Consider the following 17489-nt stretch of genomic DNA (forward strand, 5'->3'; position numbering starts at 1 on the left):
CCACAGGGCATCTGCATGTAGCTTGCAAACAAATATGGCTTTGCTGGTGATCATTTTCCATGATGAATTAATCAGAGAAAAAGGTCCCTGTAGCAGCCAGCCTCACGTGGCCTGTTCTGTTTTGTATTTGTACTGTAGGTGTGGAATAAATCAGGAACTCTGCCAACTAGCCCCACCTCCACCACAGTGAGTAGTTATCTTTGTGACTGTAGGGAAGCGTGGACAGCAGAATGTCTGTATAAAAATAAAATAAAAACATTGTGGGCTGCTCCTTTTTTTTTCTCCCCTAATGCCAGCCCAGACTGTTCCACATTTCAGTGTGTGATGTCTGAAGCACAGTTGTGCTTGCCAGTGGCGGCAAATAATTTCTTGTCCCAGAGAGATGGAATATTTGTGGACACATTCTCTAAAACTCAGCTTCCTTTGCTGCTGTCTGTGGCTTCATCTACAGTGCAAAACTAGCCTTGTTGCATGTGATTGTAATCCCTGGTATTAGTCCAAAGAATTGGAAGTGTTGGAAATCATTGGATTTTTTTAATGCAGTTGATACCTGACTTGTGTCTGCATTAAAACTCTGAGATTTCCAACTGGAAAGCAAAAAATAGAGTATTACATGTAGCTCAGATATGCCTGATGGTTGTGACTGCCACAGCACCTTTCCAGGTTCCACACCACTACCCAGAGTCAGACAGGACCCACTGTAGCCTAAGGAAAGGGAAGAGTGTTGTGGTCCTGTTGGGAACCTGATCAGTCACCTCTGAGGCCTCAGAAAGAAAAAATGTCACTAGAGCCGTAGGTTAGATTTTCCAAGACTGCACTCCAAAATAACAATAAAACCATAATTGTGGGACTGTGTAAATTCAGTGAAGCTTTTTCCTGTTTGTTTAATGAGTGTTTACTGGAAGCTTGTATGGTTGTGTTGTCTGTCAGTGTAATCAATCCACAAACAGTGACGTGATTGAGCACTTCCATGGATGCCTCTTGGAGCAGTTGCTGCTGTCTGGCTGTACTTTCCTGACACTTGTTCCCTCTGTTAGATTCTTTGTAGGAACAGCAGTCTTGGAAGCCCATCTAATATATGTGGGTCTCCTCCTGGTGCCATTGGGAAGCCCCACAGCTTGGAGAGCATTGGTTTTCCTGCAGACTCAGTCACAGCAGCTGGCAGCTACAAGAAAGCACCGGGGTTTGAGCGAGAAGATCAGGTTGGGACCGAGTATTTGAAGAGTTTCAAATGCCAGGTTAGTGGGGAATATTGGCTGGAAGAGTTGGGGGGATGAGAAAGCATAAGAGATTGCCCAGTCTAGATTGAATGGGGTTTTGTTTCTGATGGAACAGAAGTGGGAAAGCACTGTTCTCATATGAGCAGTTTCTGGATCTCTGCTCTTGTTTTCAGTCTCCCTTCCAGCCTCTTTCATCTCACATCTGGTCTTGTCTCCCTTGCTGCCATCACACACCCAGTTTGTAGAAATCAAGCTGCTGCTTGTTTTCATAACCCCTCTCAACTTCTGTCTTGTGTGGACCCTGGGTAACTTCCCACATCACTTCTTGCTCTTTCTTTTTCCATGTTTAGGTACTTGCCAGAAGTTGCTGTGTCTTTTGCTGTATTGTCTCATGGAAACTCATCCTTCTTTCTATCTTTCCAGTCCAAACTCTTACCTTGATCTCCATGACTTAGTTTGTCCTCTGTTCACCATTCCTCTGGTGTATTGCAGATGTCATGTTTGTTGTCTCTTGCTTCTGTGACTGTATTATTCTGATCCTTGACTCTGTCCTGTGGCTTCTGTATTAAATTAGAATTCCTCATTCTTATCTGAAGAACCCTCTGAATATTACCCAACCCACATCTCTTAATGACATTCCCTCTTATTCCTTTTGGATATCCCACTCTTGCCTTGCTGCTGCCTCAGTCTTCTTCCTGGTGTCATGCCTTATTCATGCTGCTCCCTAGGCCTGGAACAATCTCTCCAGCTCTTTTGCCACACATGAGCTTTTCCACAGTCAGTTTCTTGCTGTGAATTTCCTTTCTTGGTGTTACAATTAATAGTTTCTCTGCACCACCCCTTCCAACCTGAGCACAACCCAGAGCTTGAGTTTTTATTTCAGTTTTTATTTCTCACTGGATTTGTAATTTTATCTTGATTTAGAGGGAGGAGAATAGCTACTTGTGTGAGGAGTGCCTGCAAAAGTATCTCCTACAAGTTCTTTTGGACAAGAGTATAAAAAGGCATAAGAATAGCAGGTCTGTGTTGCCTGAGAACAGAGAGGACAAGAAGTGCTGCTTTCAGCCTGACCGTTTTCACTTTGGTCTGTGACATTAAAGAAGTCAGTCTTAATGAGCCTGTACTGCTGGGGAGGAAACTGTGGAAATATCCTGTCCAGACAAAGTCTTGCATAAAGTAGTTGGATTTAGCAGCAGACTCCATGGGTTTTATTTATTTTTATGGCTTTGGGAAAATATGGCCAAGCTTTGCAGCAGGGCCAGTCTTGAGCACTGTTTAGTCTAATTAAAATGATGCAATGACCAATCCAGATTAAACTATATGCATGTGTGCTCCCTTATCAATGCTCCCTTTGTCTGGCCTAAGGGGGATGTGCCTTAGGAAACTGCAGATTGATGCAACACATCTTTGGGGGTAAAGAGCAGAGCATGCTGTGATCTTGGCACTTCTTGCAGGCACAGCAGCTTGTAACAGTTGTTTAGAAACAAAAGGAAAAACATGTCCTCCTTCTTTGTGGCCTCTGCTGCAAAGGAGGAGTGAACCCAGAGCTGAAGGACTGAGAGAACCCCTGGCTGCTGCCAGCAGAGGCAGGGTGCCAAGGAGGCCCTGCTTTGGAGAAAATGGGCAGCAAGCCTAAGCCAAGGAGAAAGGGGATGGAGCATGAATAGGACTTCTAAAAGGAGGGCCAGATGATGAGCATTTGTATCTGAAGTCAGATCTGTGCTACAAAGATACTGTATTCACATAACTGCTTAATTATGTGCTTTAATTAAGCAAAACCAGTGTTAAATAGGACTAAATAGCTATTAAGGTATAGACAGAAGTAATCACAGTTGCCTTATGCTAGGCTTCTACACACAAGATTAGGTGTCTCATAAGTGTCCTGATTTAATTTTACTTTAATCTATAATTACTTTTAAAGTTCTACTGTAACTCCCTTTGGCTGCAGTGGGCACCAGAGATTCTCAAATACCCTGTAAATTAGATCAATAATGAGGCATTTAACTTTGTCAGCTCCTGTGTGAAAACATCAGAGGAGACACTCTGGCTCAGTTCTGCAATGGCCTTGTCATTTTTCCCCTGTAGAATTTATACAAATAGTTTCTATCTTATTAGAATGAAAAATCCACCTTCAGTCTTAATAGATTCCACATAGTTTATGGTAAGGCTGAGCCAGCAGTTAAAGCTAAAAATACTTTTCCCAAGTCCCAGAAGATTTAGCAAGCTGGAAAAATGCTGGCTGCACTGGAAGGACTTGAATGCCACGACCAGGAGGTGTTCCCAAGTCTTGACACACTGCTCAGTGGGTTTGTTCCATGCTGGTCAGAAAACATTTAGTTTCACTCAATTTATGTCTCTTGTTCTCTTCCCTGACTGCAGCAGAGTGAGCTGGAGAATTTCAGCCTGTCCTTTGAATGTCTGTCTCTATGTGTGCCCTTTCTAATGTTATTCAGAGCTAAAGGAGACTGCCTTAGTGGTAACATTTTGTTTGCTCTATTTTTCCCTTGTGTTGTGTGAATTCCAGGCATTGGGAATTAGGACTGGCTTGGAAATATGTTCACTTTTCTCCTTCTTAAAGAATAAAAAAAGCACGTCCAGTAAGACTTAACTGCAGCAGAGCCAGCTCCCCAGGCTGGCAGGAAGCCTCTCAGTGGGGGCATGGCTGCCTGTGTGCCCTCCTCTCACTGCTGACGTCTGAGATAGCACATTTTGTGTTCAGAGGAGTGTCAGACAGGGCAGGGCTGTGCTGGGTAATGCAGCAGCAGCCTTATCAGACACTCACAGAGCAGAGCCAGCCCATCATGGGCTCCTGTGTTGTGAACGTGCTCAGGGAGGTGTGAGAGAACGCTGCAGGGGGATCTTTGTGTCCAGCTGCCTGTCTGCCAGGCTGTGACCTTCTGTCTGCCCACAGGCATAGAGCTGAGCAGAGAAAATGATTTAATGAAGTAAAACCAAGGGAGGAATTCTTGCTCTGCTCTTTTGCCTGTCTGGTTACGTCACCCCTCTGCAGCAGTCATTTATCTTTGGCATGAGACTGTACAGCCAAGAAGTCAAGGGGTGTCACTTCAGCTCAGGGTGGTGCCTCATGTGCTGCTAGTGCACATCATGCCTCAGTTTCCTGCAGAGATGGTGCCTGCCTGGATTTGGGATAAAAACCAGGCTTGCTGTATGGCTGGAATATGCCTGTGTTCCACATTGTGGGGGGGTTGGGGAGTGAGTAAACAGGCAGGGCTGACTCCCAGCACTTTTTTGCTGCCTCTCTGGTCCCAGAGGGTGGGATTGATCTCCCTGTGCCATGCCACAGCATGGGAGGAAGGGAGCAAGGCCTGCAGACAGACTGTCACTGACAGGCTCCTGAGGCCACTTCCCAGGTGAATCCTAGCAGAACTGACTGATGCTGCAAGGCAAGAGAGTTGATAACATTAAAGATATAAAGCAGGAAGGACCTTAAGCTGAGTTTTTAGCCTGGATAGTGGGATTCTAAATGTGTGTTGGCCTTCATTCAGTTTTGCAATTCCAGACAGCCTTGGCCTCACTTATGTTTTCTACCTTTGAGCTCTTATGTTAATGGATGAGGGGAGGATTTTTTGTTTGGTTAGTTTGATGATGTTGCTTTGAAAATTGGTTTGTTATCACTGTGTTTTACTTTGCAGTCCTAGCTGGGAGCTGGAAACGTTTGAGGGAAAACATAACCTACATACTTTTATTTTCCCCAAACTGAAAAATATTTGCATAATATGACAATGCAGAGTGCCTCCCACCATTTCTGGCCCTTTCTGGGTGTTAGGTGAAGTAGGGCTGATGAGTTAGTTATAGCAAGGCAAAATAATTTGTTTTTGATCTTGGTTCTTAGGATGTGCTTTGTGCTGTCAGGGGTCTTACAGGAGCATTAAAGGCAAATGTCACTGTGACAAGTCTCTGCATAACTCTAAGGGTGATGTCTTGCTATACAGAAAGCAAATTACCTGGAATGTTTTCAGTTTGCTGTGTTATTCCTCTCCCCAAATTCTCCAGTGCCTTGGGCAGCCCAAGAGAGGATTGGACTGTGTTTCCCATGGCCTCTCCGAAGCCAGCAGCCAGCCATTTTTCATTTTGCTAAATAATCCCTCTGCTTATCTTTTGTTTTGTTTTCTTTACTGCAGCAAGCAAAAATGAAGTCCCACTCCCTGGAACACAGGAGCCAGGAACAACCTTTGTTACAGCCCAAACAGGTACGGAACTGCTGGCAGGGCTCTGAACCCAGCTCAGGGCTTCCAGCACCACAGAGAAATCTGTGGATCCAGACAGCTCTGCAGGGAGTAAATAACAGTCCAGTCACCATTAGGGATGCTCAGCTGGAGGGACTACTTTACGAAGATGGCATGATTTGCTGGAGGTGTTATTTGGGAGTAGTTAGACCTGAGTGAATTCAAGGTAGATTCATAGGGCTGGACTGTGCAGGAGAGAGTTTTCAAATTACAGAAAATTGAGCTGGAATGGATCTCTGGAGTCATCTAAGTTCAAGGATTTGGCAAAGGGAATTTAACATCAGGTTCTAAATCGTGTGCTGAACTAAGTCTGAGTGAGTGATTGTGTGGCCCATGGCTGTGATTGCATGCAACCTGTGGGTCACAGGAGTTAATTCTGGGGCAGCCTGAAAGATGTTTAGAATACTGGGGAGGGGAGGGGGGGACACAGAATGGAGAACAGTCGACAGAAATTAAAGAAAAGCTGTTAATCTCTCCCCACCCCCAGCCCAGCGGTAGCAGTAGCCATCTGTCAGGTTGGAAGCAGGCAGGAAACAGGTTTGCTGCTGGCATTTGGCTCCTTCCTGCACGTTTCTGAAGGGGTTGTTCTATAAAGATGTTTTATTTCCTACCTTTTTCACTTTCCACACTCTTGTTTCAGGACATCCTGGGCATTCTCCCAGTGGGGAGCCCACTGACATCCAGCATCTCCTCTAGCATCACCTCCAGTCTGGCTGCAACCCCCCCGAGCCCCGCCGGCACCAGCAGCATTCCAGGCATGAATGCCAATGCCCTTCCCTTCTATCCAACCAGTGACACCGTTGAGTCTGTCATAGGTAACTTTGCCTTTTTCACTTATGAAAGTAGGGCTTCCTCAGCCATGGATCTCCAGGTATGAGACTTGGAATAACGTGGGTGTTCCAGTGACCTCCAGTTTTCCATGTCTGTCAGTGCTGGCAGATTCCTGAAGCTTATTCTGTGACTGTGACACATCTGATGTTTCCTGCAGGTCATTTGGGATGAAATTCACCCACGGGACCAACTGAAGGCCTCTGAGCCACTCACTCAGAATGTCACATGGTGTAAAAGGGCCTTAGTTTTAGCTTTGTCAGAGTGACAAAGAGGTCTTGGACTAGGCAGGAAATCACAGGGACATTTTCCACAGTTACAACCCCTCAGTTTTAAATGACAATTTTATAGCCAGAGCTACCACCAGGTAGATTGTAAGGACTTTGCCCTTTGTAGAGTGTAGGACAGAGGCTGTAAGAGAAAGGAAAACAGGAGAGTCCAGAGAGTGGAGTCACTCTTAGATAGGCACAGGCTTTTTGGTCACCTGTTTTTCTTCTTCCTTTTTTTCTTTTTTTTTTTTTCCTTTTTTTAATTAAATGTAACGTTTCTGAGGTGATCTCACTAATTTGTTAAAAATAATAATAGAAATGAGTGGGCATGTGTGGGATGGAATTATATTGATCATCATTAGTGATGAGGCATGTTCAAATAGATATAACAGTTTCAGGAATTAATAAGCTTTATTTTACCCAATATGAGAACCTCAGAGATGTTTTTCAAGTGTTCCCTTCTCCTGGTATTTCTCTTCCAAGTGGCTTTTCAGGAAAGCAGGGACAGAGCACAAACCAGACCCAGACATGCCATAAGCCAGTGTTCCTGTACATAAGGGACAGACTTAAAAGAGCAGTTTGGGGAAGACTTATGGGATCTGCTGTTAATAAATCAGATTTTTGTTTTCATATACCATTTGGGAATACTTTAAGACAAAAAGAAACAGGTCAGGTTAAAGAACCTGAACTGAAAAGATGCCCATGACACTTCTGCCAAACCATCTGAGAAGAGGATGGAGAGTAGGGCCCTGAGAGGTAGCAAGCACAGGCTCCTCTGCATGTAGGCTCTTTGGGCCATCCTATCTCTTGAAGTTGTTGGTCCTTTATAACATAATTGGTACCTCTGTGTCTGGCAGAGTCTGCCTTGGATGACCTGGACCTGAATGAATTCGGAGTGGCTGCCCTGGAGAAGACATTTGACAGCAGCACAGTGCCCCACACGAGTGGCATCATGATAGGTACATGAAAGCAACAGAGCTTTCTTTATCTTCTGCCAAGCAGTGTTGCCCAGTCACCTCAGTGGAGCCAGCCCAACCAAGCTCTAAAACCAGTCCCAAAATGACATTGGTTAAAACAGCAATTACAACAAACTCTGGCAACCCCTGAGCATCTTTGAAGTGAGAGCTTGCCCTTACTGACTAGCAGAGCTGAGCTGTTGCCATTGGGCCCAGCTGTCTTGGGGATGTTTCTTGAGGCTGAGTGGGACTTCCCTGATTTTTTTTTTCCTTTCTCCTTTTTTTCTTTCTTTTTTTTTTTTTTTTCTTTTTTTTGAATGTGTAAGTGGACTCCAGAAGGCATCTGATGCGTTTCAAATCAGGCCAAATTATAACAATTTGCATCTTAAGCAGAAAACTCTCCCTAGCTGTAACAGGAAACTCACTGACCTGGTAATGCCATCCATCTGTCAGAGTGTCATCGTGGTCTGCTGATTTGGTTCCTGTAATGTCTGTCTCATTTTGATACATGGAGGTAGGCTAAGGCCTCTTCTACCTGTTTCTGATGGGTGTCCAGGGAAAAAAGAAACATCTCATAACTCTTTTGGAAGTGGTTGTAGTTTCTGGCTACCCTTGCTGTGTAAAGCAGCTGTTTGAACAGGAGCTAACTGGTTGTCTGAAGGTTTCCAAGGGAGCTGCACTGCCTGGAGCTGTATTGAGGTAGGAAAGGACCTGTGGAAAGAATATAATTTCCACTTCCCTGCCAAAGATTATAGCCTGTTGGAGGTTTACTGTTCCTGGCTGCTGCCAGCCCTGCTGCTGCTGCTCCTCACCTGCAGTGCCTTAGGGATCCTCCCCTTCTCCTTCTCTTCACAGTAGGCCTGGGTGTTACCTGGTGACCTTCTAAGGAGGGACATAGATGAGGAGAGAGCAGGGCTGAGATCTCCCTAAATCTGTGAGGGGGAGGCAGAACAACCTCTGGTGTAAGGGAAATTGATGTCTTTTGTGGTTAGGCTTTTGTTTATTTGGGGTTTTTTAATTACTGATAGATCCAGGTACTCAGGTATGTGTAACTACAGCTAGTCACTGGTTTTTAGTGGTTGAGATCAAGGTGGTCTTCTCACTACAGGTTGTTTGGAAGTATAAAAGCAGAGGCACATGTTTTAGAAGTGAATTTTTCCTGACAAAGTATTTCATGAGATACCAAATTCATCTTCTCTAGATTGACAGGGACCGAGCTCTGCTCAGAAAACCTTTTGTTCCTTGGCCACTGAAAGAGTAATCCATTGACTTATGGAGGGTCTTAAGCTATGTGGGTCATGGGATGGCAGCTTCAGTGCTCCTCTTAAATGCTGAGAGGGGAATGAAACCTCAGGAGAAGTGGAGGAAATCCCGAGGGGCTCAGGGAGGAGAAAGGGAACCTGACACCTCCTGCTCTGAACTCCTGCCTGTGTCCACACCTCATGGTCATACATAGCCATCCTCTCTGTGTGTTCTTTGTCCAGGTGGGAGTTTGCTGCAAAGTTCTGCTCCTGTAAATATCCCCGGGTCCCTTGGAAGCTCTGCCTCCTTTCACTCTGCCTCTCCTTCTCCACCGGTCAGCCTCTCATCGCATTTCCTCCATCAGCCCCAGGGACACTTAAGCCAGTCAGAAAACACTTTCCTGGGGACATCAGCTTCTCATGGATCATTAGGTAAATGCACAGTGTGTGTGTCCCATGTACATGCCTGTCTGTGCCATGTAAGTATTTTCTTTTCAGTTGGCTTTAATTTCAATGTGTTATTTCACTGCTTCCATGTATCTCTTCTTCCCATGAGAACAGCAACGGGACTAGAAGCTGTTTCACCAAAAGTCTGCTAATGCCTCATGAGCAAGGGAGCAATTCCCTCTACTTCCCTTGTTTCTAGGCTGGGAAAAAGGGGTAGATAGGTTAATTGCCTTGCTCTGATGATTCCTTTCAGGGAAAACAGCTCTGCCTTTTCCAGTACCAGCAAAGTGGTGCTTTGCTGAGATTTCACATAAAACTCAGAGCTGGGTCCTCAGCTTAGCTTAGTTTAGGTAGGGATTGCAGTTTGCCCTTGGGACTGGTTGTGGGCCAATTTGGCTTCTGGGAGCTCTAGAGCAGGCCTGGGCCACTGGAACTTTTTCTCCTGTTTGACACTCTGCATGAGTTCTGCAGTGTGGGATTTCCAAAAAGTCCGTGTTTCAGTTTTGTCCCCTTTGCTCCTTCCCTTCCTCAAGGATCTTTTTCCTGCATGAGGGACTGAAGGAAGAAAAAATTACTTTGGAGCTTCAGCTGTGTCAGGAAGAACAGGAAATTTAGCAGACAAATCTGTTTTATTATTGAGACATGGGATTACCTTGAGAAATTAAACTGTTTGGCCTCCAGGCTGCAGGGACACCAGTTCAGCTCATTTCTGTTTGTAACAGTAAATATTAATTCTCTTTATTGATGCTAGACATAAATACCTCTTAAAATCTGAGATACACTTTAATCTTTAATATTCAGCTTAACCTAATAAAATTATTACATGCTTTGTAAGCTATTTCTGCATGCACTTATCTGTGTAACTGCATCCGTTGTTTGCACAGCCCAAGCTCATGCTTCCATGCTTGCCATTGCTGCTTGTTAGGCTTTAACAGCTTTTACAATTATTGTCATAAAAGACATCAGAGGCCATCTCTGCTCTTAATTAGGTTGAGGCTGGTTGTTTGTCCCAGTTTTTGTAAAGAAAGGAAAAATTGCTGTTTTGGAAGAAATGAGTTATGTTTATCTTGACTGTGTATTTATTTAAATAAATAGCCAAAAATTGCAGGAAATTCACAAATGCATTTAAATAATTTATTTATAAAAGATATTTTTCCTTAAACACAACAAATCCTTTGCTGGGGTTTTGAGAAGATATGTAAATAGTATCTTAGCAGTTGGCAATCATCTGTTCCATTTAACTTAGTAAATGCACATAACATGTCAAGTGTGTAGTTATCACTTATTTGTATTGAAGTTGAGTTAAAAATACCTAGTCCTGGGCTGGTTTCCACTGTGTTAGGTGCAAAACGTGCAGAGAAGGCTTTTTTGCCCAAAGGGGCTTGATACTTCCAATGTGAAATGAGAACAGCAGATGGAAAGGGGGAGTTAAAACAAATTACAAGATCAGCCTGGTCAGCACTGTGGCAGAATTTGTGGCTTGCCAGCGTTCTGCTTAATGCTGGATTCCCATTCAAGAAAACCAAGGTTTGAAAAATAAAATGTGAGTTGGGATTCCGTTAAAACTTCTTGCTTTCAACTGAGCACCCTTCAGAGCAGCTGAAATGGATCTGTGGTAAGTGGCCTGAGCCAGCAAAGATCCCTTGCTGCTCTGCTGAATGAGTTCATGTGCCTAAGCCCCTGGTGAAGACAATTTTGTCACTATTTGTGTTTTGTCTGGGCAGTCAGTGGTGCTGGGATAGACCTCAGTGAGAGGCTGTTGATTCCAGGGTTCACTTGCAGACCCAGTTTAGCTGCTGTGAGATCAAAATTATCAACTGCAGCTCGATTTAGGAATATTCCCAGCCATTGGTGGGCACCACTGCATGAAAATGACTCCCACATCAAACTGGAGCAAACTGTGTGGGTGAGAGTCCACACTCTGTCTCAATATTACCTTTTCCTGCTAGTTTTCCCCTGAATGCAAAGTGTGGGTACCTACTTTAGGTGAAAGTTATTGAAAGAGTATGAACATTGGACTCTGGAAAAATAGCCAGTTTTGTTTACAACTGATATTCTACTCCTTTGTCTCCTAAGCCTTGAATTTCTTCCTGAAAAGAAAGTTTATTTGAACAAGCTAAAATAGGGAAATGGCTAATTAGGTTTCTTTGATGCTGCTCTCTAGCTCAGTGCTAGAACTCTGCAGAGGATGAAGCACATACAGATACTATTGTCTGTACTTGTTTATAAACAGGATTTTCCAGTTCTGTTCCTTGTGTATGGAAACAGTAATGACTTGGAGCACTTTTGTGTCACTGTTGGAAGTTAGGCTCCTTTTCTCAGCCCCACACTGAGGAGACAAAAGCAGAAGTTTATTAGGGTGGAGGGTGGGAGGAACCACCACCTGGGCTCTGTGAACCAACTCTGGTGGCTGTGCTGCACTAAAGATTGGGAGGTAGAAGCAAGTCAGGAGTTCCCCTGAAAGAAGGGCCATTCAAGCTGACAGCTCTGCTGTAAAAGTGATGCTTCCAAAAACAGCCTGATTGATTGATTCAAGAGTTGCCTCCACTCAGTGTCATGGTTCCTCCCTGCATCACTAAAGATGAGGCCTAATGCTGTGAGATTTCCCTATAAAGTCTCTCTATGATGGACTCTGGGTGCAGGGGGATGAAACTGATTCTTAAGATGAACTTTTTATCCTGTTTGTGCATTTCTGAATCCTGGATTTCACAGGGTTAGGGAGGAAATGGGGAAATTGCCAGCACCTGTGACATAACCCTCTCTATTTCCCTGTGAAACAGGTTTAAATGGGATGAACAGCAGCATATGGGAACACTTTGCTTCGGGGAGTTTTTCGCCCAGTACCTCACCTGCATTTCTGTCAGGTCCAGGTGCTGCGGAGATGGCACGGCTGCGACAAGAGCTGGATGAGGCCAACGGCACAATAAAGCAGTGGGAAGAGTCTTGGAAACAAGCCAAGCAGGTACTTGGGCAAATCCTGGGATTAGGGAGTGTAAAGGAGTAGAGGGTGTCAGCCTTTCAACAGGCTCTTTCTGGACATGGAGGTGATGGACAGAGCCATAGGTTTTACAGGTTCTCAGCATTCTTTCCTCTCCCTTGGAAATCACAAAATCACTTGGCCTGGTGCGTTCAGGTGCTGGAATTGCAAGACCAGATGTCACAGCAGATGCCCTAAAGTGTTTGACAGACTCAGACCTTTGATCCACAATACTTTATCAGAATGCAAAGTTCATCCTCTGAATGCTGTGAGCCAGATGAGTAGAACCACAGCCCAGGCAGATGGGATCTGTGGAGTGAGCAGTGCCTTGATGTAAACCTCCAAACATGTTTCAGAATTTGGGAACAGGCCAGATTGGTCAGACCTGGTGTGAGGAGTGTATGGAAATTGATAGTTTTGCCTGGGTTTCTCTTTGGAGACAGACCAAGTTTTCAGACTGCTTCTTTTACCCTCTTTGTTGGGACTTGCAGGCTTGTGATGCTTGGAAAAAGGAGGCAGAGGAAGCAAATGATCGCGCCAACACAGCTAATATGGAATGTGAACTGGCCCGGGAGCAGAGGGAAGCCTTGGAGCTGCAAGTGAAGAAACTGCAGGAGGAGCTGGAGAGGATCCACACCGGGCAGGACCCGCAGTTCCTGCGCTCCTTCTCTGACCTGGAGACACTCTCGCTCTCATCGCTCTACACCCTGCAGAAACAGCTGAGAGCAAACCTGGAGAAAGTGGACAAGGTGAGTGCCAGGGCCTGGCAGGGCAGGGCTCTGCCCTCTCTGCTCCTACAGGTCACTTTTCCCCTTTTCTTTATTAGACTCAGAAATCAGAAGCCTGTCAGAGCACTTCTGGGTAGATGTAATCAAAGTGAGCTCTATCTGGCTCACAGGAAGATAACTCCATCTTCTTTGTGCCTAAAGTACAGAGTGTAAATCAGTCAATCAAATCAATCATCTCCTTGATCCTAAAGGTCCTGGATCTTTAGGATCAAGGAGATGATTGATTTGATTGACTGATTTACAGCAGCAGAGTGTGCTGCTTTCCTTTTGCTTCAGGAGATGAGCAGGGCAGACAGCTGCAAGCCCTCCCTGCCCTGTGTGTGACACTGATGCTGTGCCCTCTCTTGCAGGCGGTATTTCAGATGCAGTCAGTGAAATGCCTTAAGTGTCAGGAGGAGAACCGGGTGGTGCTGCCGTGCCAACACGCGGTGCTGTGTGAGACGTGCGCTGAGGAGGGCGAGTGCCCCATCTGCCACCCCAACAGGCCCCACTCTCTGCAGTCGTGACCTTCCAGGGACACTCGTTCTGATCATATCCTAGAGAACTTTTTAACTTTATACATACGTACATATATATGTATGTGTATATATATATATGTATATATGTGTGTGCATGGGCGTGGCTGTGCACCTGTAGGGACGTGCACACACTCGCACATGCACACATGAAAACAGAAAATTAGTTGCAGAGCACTTTTTAATATTTTACATCCCGTATCTAAACTGCCCCTCACCCGTGCCCCACTAATTCTAACTCTTGATGAACTTTGAGAGCTGTTTTTAATACAGATCAAAGGGCCATTTGCAAAGAGTCTGTGTTTCTCCTCTTTTCTATTTAGGTGATAACAAATTTTTGACTATTTCCAGAAGGACTTGGAGTGGGCAAGAGGGGCTTCCACGTGCTTTCCAGAGGAAGAGTTGAGATCACAGGGAGGATCGAGGTGGTTTGAAATGACTTGCTCATGCCTTCGGTCCCCCTGCTCTTTCACTGACCCAGCTTGGTTAAAGCCGTCCTCCCTGATGGGAGCTCTGCCAGGCTCCTGCCTGGAGGACCTCACACTGCCCATCTCTGAATGTGCAGGAACTTTGTCTGTCATTTAATCAGCAAAGTTCCCTTTTTAAATTTTTTTACACTCTTTGTATATTTGTATGAAAAGAAGAAAAGAGGGAAAAAAAAATTTCTATTGGACCTAGAGCAAGCCAAGCCCCAAAATTCAGTGACCAATGTTCACTGCTGATGCAGCCAACATGTTCCAGGTCTGAACAGCCTTAGAAGTATTGGCCTTGGGTGAGCCAAAGCCCTTTATGAAGGAAATTTGGATGCAGAGGTTACTTCTCTCCAGGCACCCCTTTCTCTGGTGGCTGTTTAGAGACTTTTTACTGTTTCAGACCAGATTAGTTTTGTTTTAGCCACAGGGACTGGATTCGTAGTCACTGCTGAAGTGCATGAACCAATTCCAGGTAGGCTGAGGACATTTTTGTTGCCTGTGTCAGCAGCTCAAGGGTGATTTGCTGGCTCCAGAAAACCTGGTGCTGGAGATGTGTGGTGACAGAAATAGTCCAGCAGGACAGAGAAATGCCACCAGCTCAGACCTGCCCAGCAGCTGAGCTTTCCTGTGATGTTCCTTACCAGCATGTCCATTGGATTTTTACATCAGGTGGATTGCAGTAACCTGCTGGGATCTCAACCAAAAGGCCACTCAGTTGACTAAACGTTTTTATTTTGCACAGGGATGCTCCTGTGCTGCCCCTCCATGACCTGGAAAAGCACTGGAACCTCCAGCAGCCCACTATTGTAGGAAAACTGAATTTTTACCAGAGCCTCTCAGAAAGCTTCATATTTAATACAAACACATAATTAGGTTTGTTTCCATAATTCCACCTTTCCTCTCCATGGAAGGGGTTAATATGCATTCCCAGATGATCTCTTAAGTGCAGCTCTGTGTAGTTCTTTTTTATGTTTTCCCATTAACTTGTTTTTGGGTTTTTTGGTAAAAATGCTTTTTTTTCATGTGTATTTTATTGTAACTAGCATCAGGTTTTTTAATTTTTTTTAATGGAGAGACACTGTTGAGTGACTATTGTGGCTATGTTGTTTGGTTATAGCCTTTGAATGTCTGTGCCATGGGGCAGCACATCTGCCTTGGTCTGATCTTAAAGAAAGACCTTTTATTAAAATACATGAACATTTCTCTTTTTTTTTAGGAAAAATAAAAAATAAAAAAAAATTAAAGTGGGAGGGGAGGAGGAGGAAAAAGCCCAATTAAGAAAAAAAAATACTAAAAAGGTTTTTTTTGTAACTAACTTAAATCATAGGAAATAAACTCTTGAATCAGATCTTTAATATTTATAAGCAGCAGAGCTGATCAGCCTGTTTTTGGCTATGGTTTGTAACACTTTTTATGAGCATGGGGGTTTCTCTGCTTCTCTGCCTCCCTGGGGGCTGCTCAGGGGTGATGCTGCCTTTTGCCAACCCTCTTTTTCCAGATCTGTCCAGCAGCAGCTCTGTGATTCCAACAGGGAATCCCTCCACGTGGAGCTTGTCCCCTGAGGGCAGCCTGGGCTGTCTCCTGGGGCTTGCAGTCACAGGGTGATGCAGGACTTGGGGGGGGGTTAAGGACAAAGAGTTGTTTGCCCCCAGTTTCCCTGGGTTACAAGGAAAAATTCCAGGCCAGAGAAAATGTGTTTTTCCCTTTTGAGTAAAACAGTTTCTCTGTTTTAAAACTTATACTGAAGGACCAAAGAATTCAGAATTTCACCTGTTTTGTGGCCCTTAAATTTGAACTTTCCATTGCCACACTGCACTCATGGCAGAGCAGCCTGAAGGAATTAGCACTAGACCCTTCCCTTGCCCCCACCCCGTCCTCTCTCAGCAATCTCTTTGCACAAGCACATAGACTTTCTCACTTTTCTCTGGTTCTTGAAGAAACACTTCCTAAATTTAGGTTTCTATCAATTTGTTTGCTGCTTAAAAAAAAACAGGAGAGGAATATTGAAATGTGAATTTATTTCCTTAAGCATCAGATGGAAAAGAGAACTTCATCTTTGCATATTTTGTGAATGTTCTGGTGGGCCATTTAAAGACAATTTCCGAACCAAATGAGGTGGGAGCAGGGAGAAGGAGCAGCATTCCTGACCCACTCCAGCAGTTGTTGCTACCTGCTTCATGCAGGAAGGACAAACCATAATCACAGCACTGCAGTTGAGGCTTTAGAGTCTGTGATCAGCTTTTGTATGGTGTAAAAAGAGCTGAGATAAACCTGGTGCTAATAAGTGCAGCCCCTGTCACGTACTGTCAGGCTTCCTTCTGAAGCAGGAACTCCCTTCACAGGACATACAGTAACACAGCAGAGCTGAGGGGGCTTCAAAACAAAAGTGGGGTCCACAGGGTTCCTTGGGGAGCAGCCCAGCTGAACAGCAACCCAGCCCTGACCATGTCTGGGTCCTGCCTCCTCATACAGACTCCTGAGTGGATAATGACATTTTCCTCCCCAAATTTTTGGGAGCTTCAGAAGAGCTGACCTTGGTGATTAATTGGGCAGGTCAGACACTTCTGAGTTGAGAGCTGGGGGAAGGAGTTGTGGTTGTGTTGTGAAACCACAGCATCCTAAAGGTCAATAAACTTTTACATTATTATGGAAAACCAACCTAGAAGCAGCTGGCTTGGGACAGCACTAGCCTGGGTAGATCCAGAGCAACAAGCAGGGTCAGAGCTGTAGGTGAGAGCCAGGAGCTGAAGGATTTTAGCATTTTGGGCTAACAGGACCACTTTGAGCTCCTCTCTGGCCTTAGGTGCTGTAGCCATGTGCCTGCAGTGGCACAGGAGGGACCCAAGAAAGGTCTCAGAGCTGGAGCACATTTCCTAAAGCAGATCCCACCCCTGGGGGTCCCTGCAGCTGATCCCCTGCTGAAGGGTTTTACACTTTTGTACATCTCTGAAGCTGAACCTGAGCCACTGGCAAGGCTTGTGCAGCTGAGACAATGAAGATAATTCCTTACCCTGGGAGGAAGCCTGTAACACTGAATGGACTCAGTCATCCCTTGCTGTTCCCCCAGCCTCCAAACCTCCTCTCTTCCTTCTTTCCCCCTATCTGAGAAGGAAGAATATTACCAGTGTTTTCCTCCAGAGTTATTAGAACCCTTGGAGTGATGGCCAACAGCAAAATAGATGTTACTGATGTAAAACCTAGTATTTTAAAGGTGAAGTATTCCTGCAAAGTAGTGACTGCATTGGAGAGATTTCTGGGGCTTCCCCACTCTGTAGCTTCCAATGTTAAAACAAAATAAATACAGTATACATTTTAAAAAAATAATAATACACACTGCAGTATTTCTGGTGGCAATTCTTGCCCAGTCCCTTCCCTGCTTTCCCCAGGAGGAAGGGCACTGGGCAGAGGCGCCCCTAGTCCGTGTAGAAGTTGGCAGAATGGTGATCAGTGGTGTAAAACGTGTTGTTGATTCCATGTATAGAACTGTGATTTCAGCTGTCGTTCTCTCGTACTCTGTAAATATGTGTT

The 17489-nt window shown here is 44.9% G+C and overlaps 1 protein-coding gene across 4 annotated transcripts in view; it reads left to right on the forward strand.

The window, feature by feature from the left end:
• The window catches only part of UNK (unk zinc finger), a 42764-nt gene extending 26164 nt beyond the window's left edge, over positions 1-16600 (forward strand). The window contains exons 9-17 of one of the 4 annotated variants that reach the window (XM_030232193.2): positions 139-186; positions 1038-1238; positions 5363-5431; positions 6108-6282; positions 7422-7523; positions 9005-9193; positions 11989-12170; positions 12677-12934; positions 13324-16600. In XM_030232193.2, the coding sequence (XP_030088053.1) occupies positions 139-186; positions 1038-1238; positions 5363-5431; positions 6108-6282; positions 7422-7523; positions 9005-9193; positions 11989-12170; positions 12677-12934; positions 13324-13479 (1380 nt within the window). In that variant the 3' untranslated portion in view covers positions 13480-16600. The remainder of the gene's footprint in view (positions 1-138; positions 187-1037; positions 1239-5362; positions 5432-6107; positions 6283-7421; positions 7524-9004; positions 9194-11988; positions 12171-12676; positions 12935-13323) is intronic. The other 3 variants (XM_030232194.2, XM_030232195.2, XM_030232196.2) reach the window with 3 other exon arrangements.
• Positions 16601-17489: the final 889 nt, after the last annotated feature.

Source organism: Serinus canaria, chromosome 18, assembly GCF_022539315.1.
Source record: "Serinus canaria isolate serCan28SL12 chromosome 18, serCan2020, whole genome shotgun sequence".
Classification (NCBI taxonomy): domain Eukaryota; kingdom Metazoa; phylum Chordata; class Aves; order Passeriformes; family Fringillidae; genus Serinus; species Serinus canaria.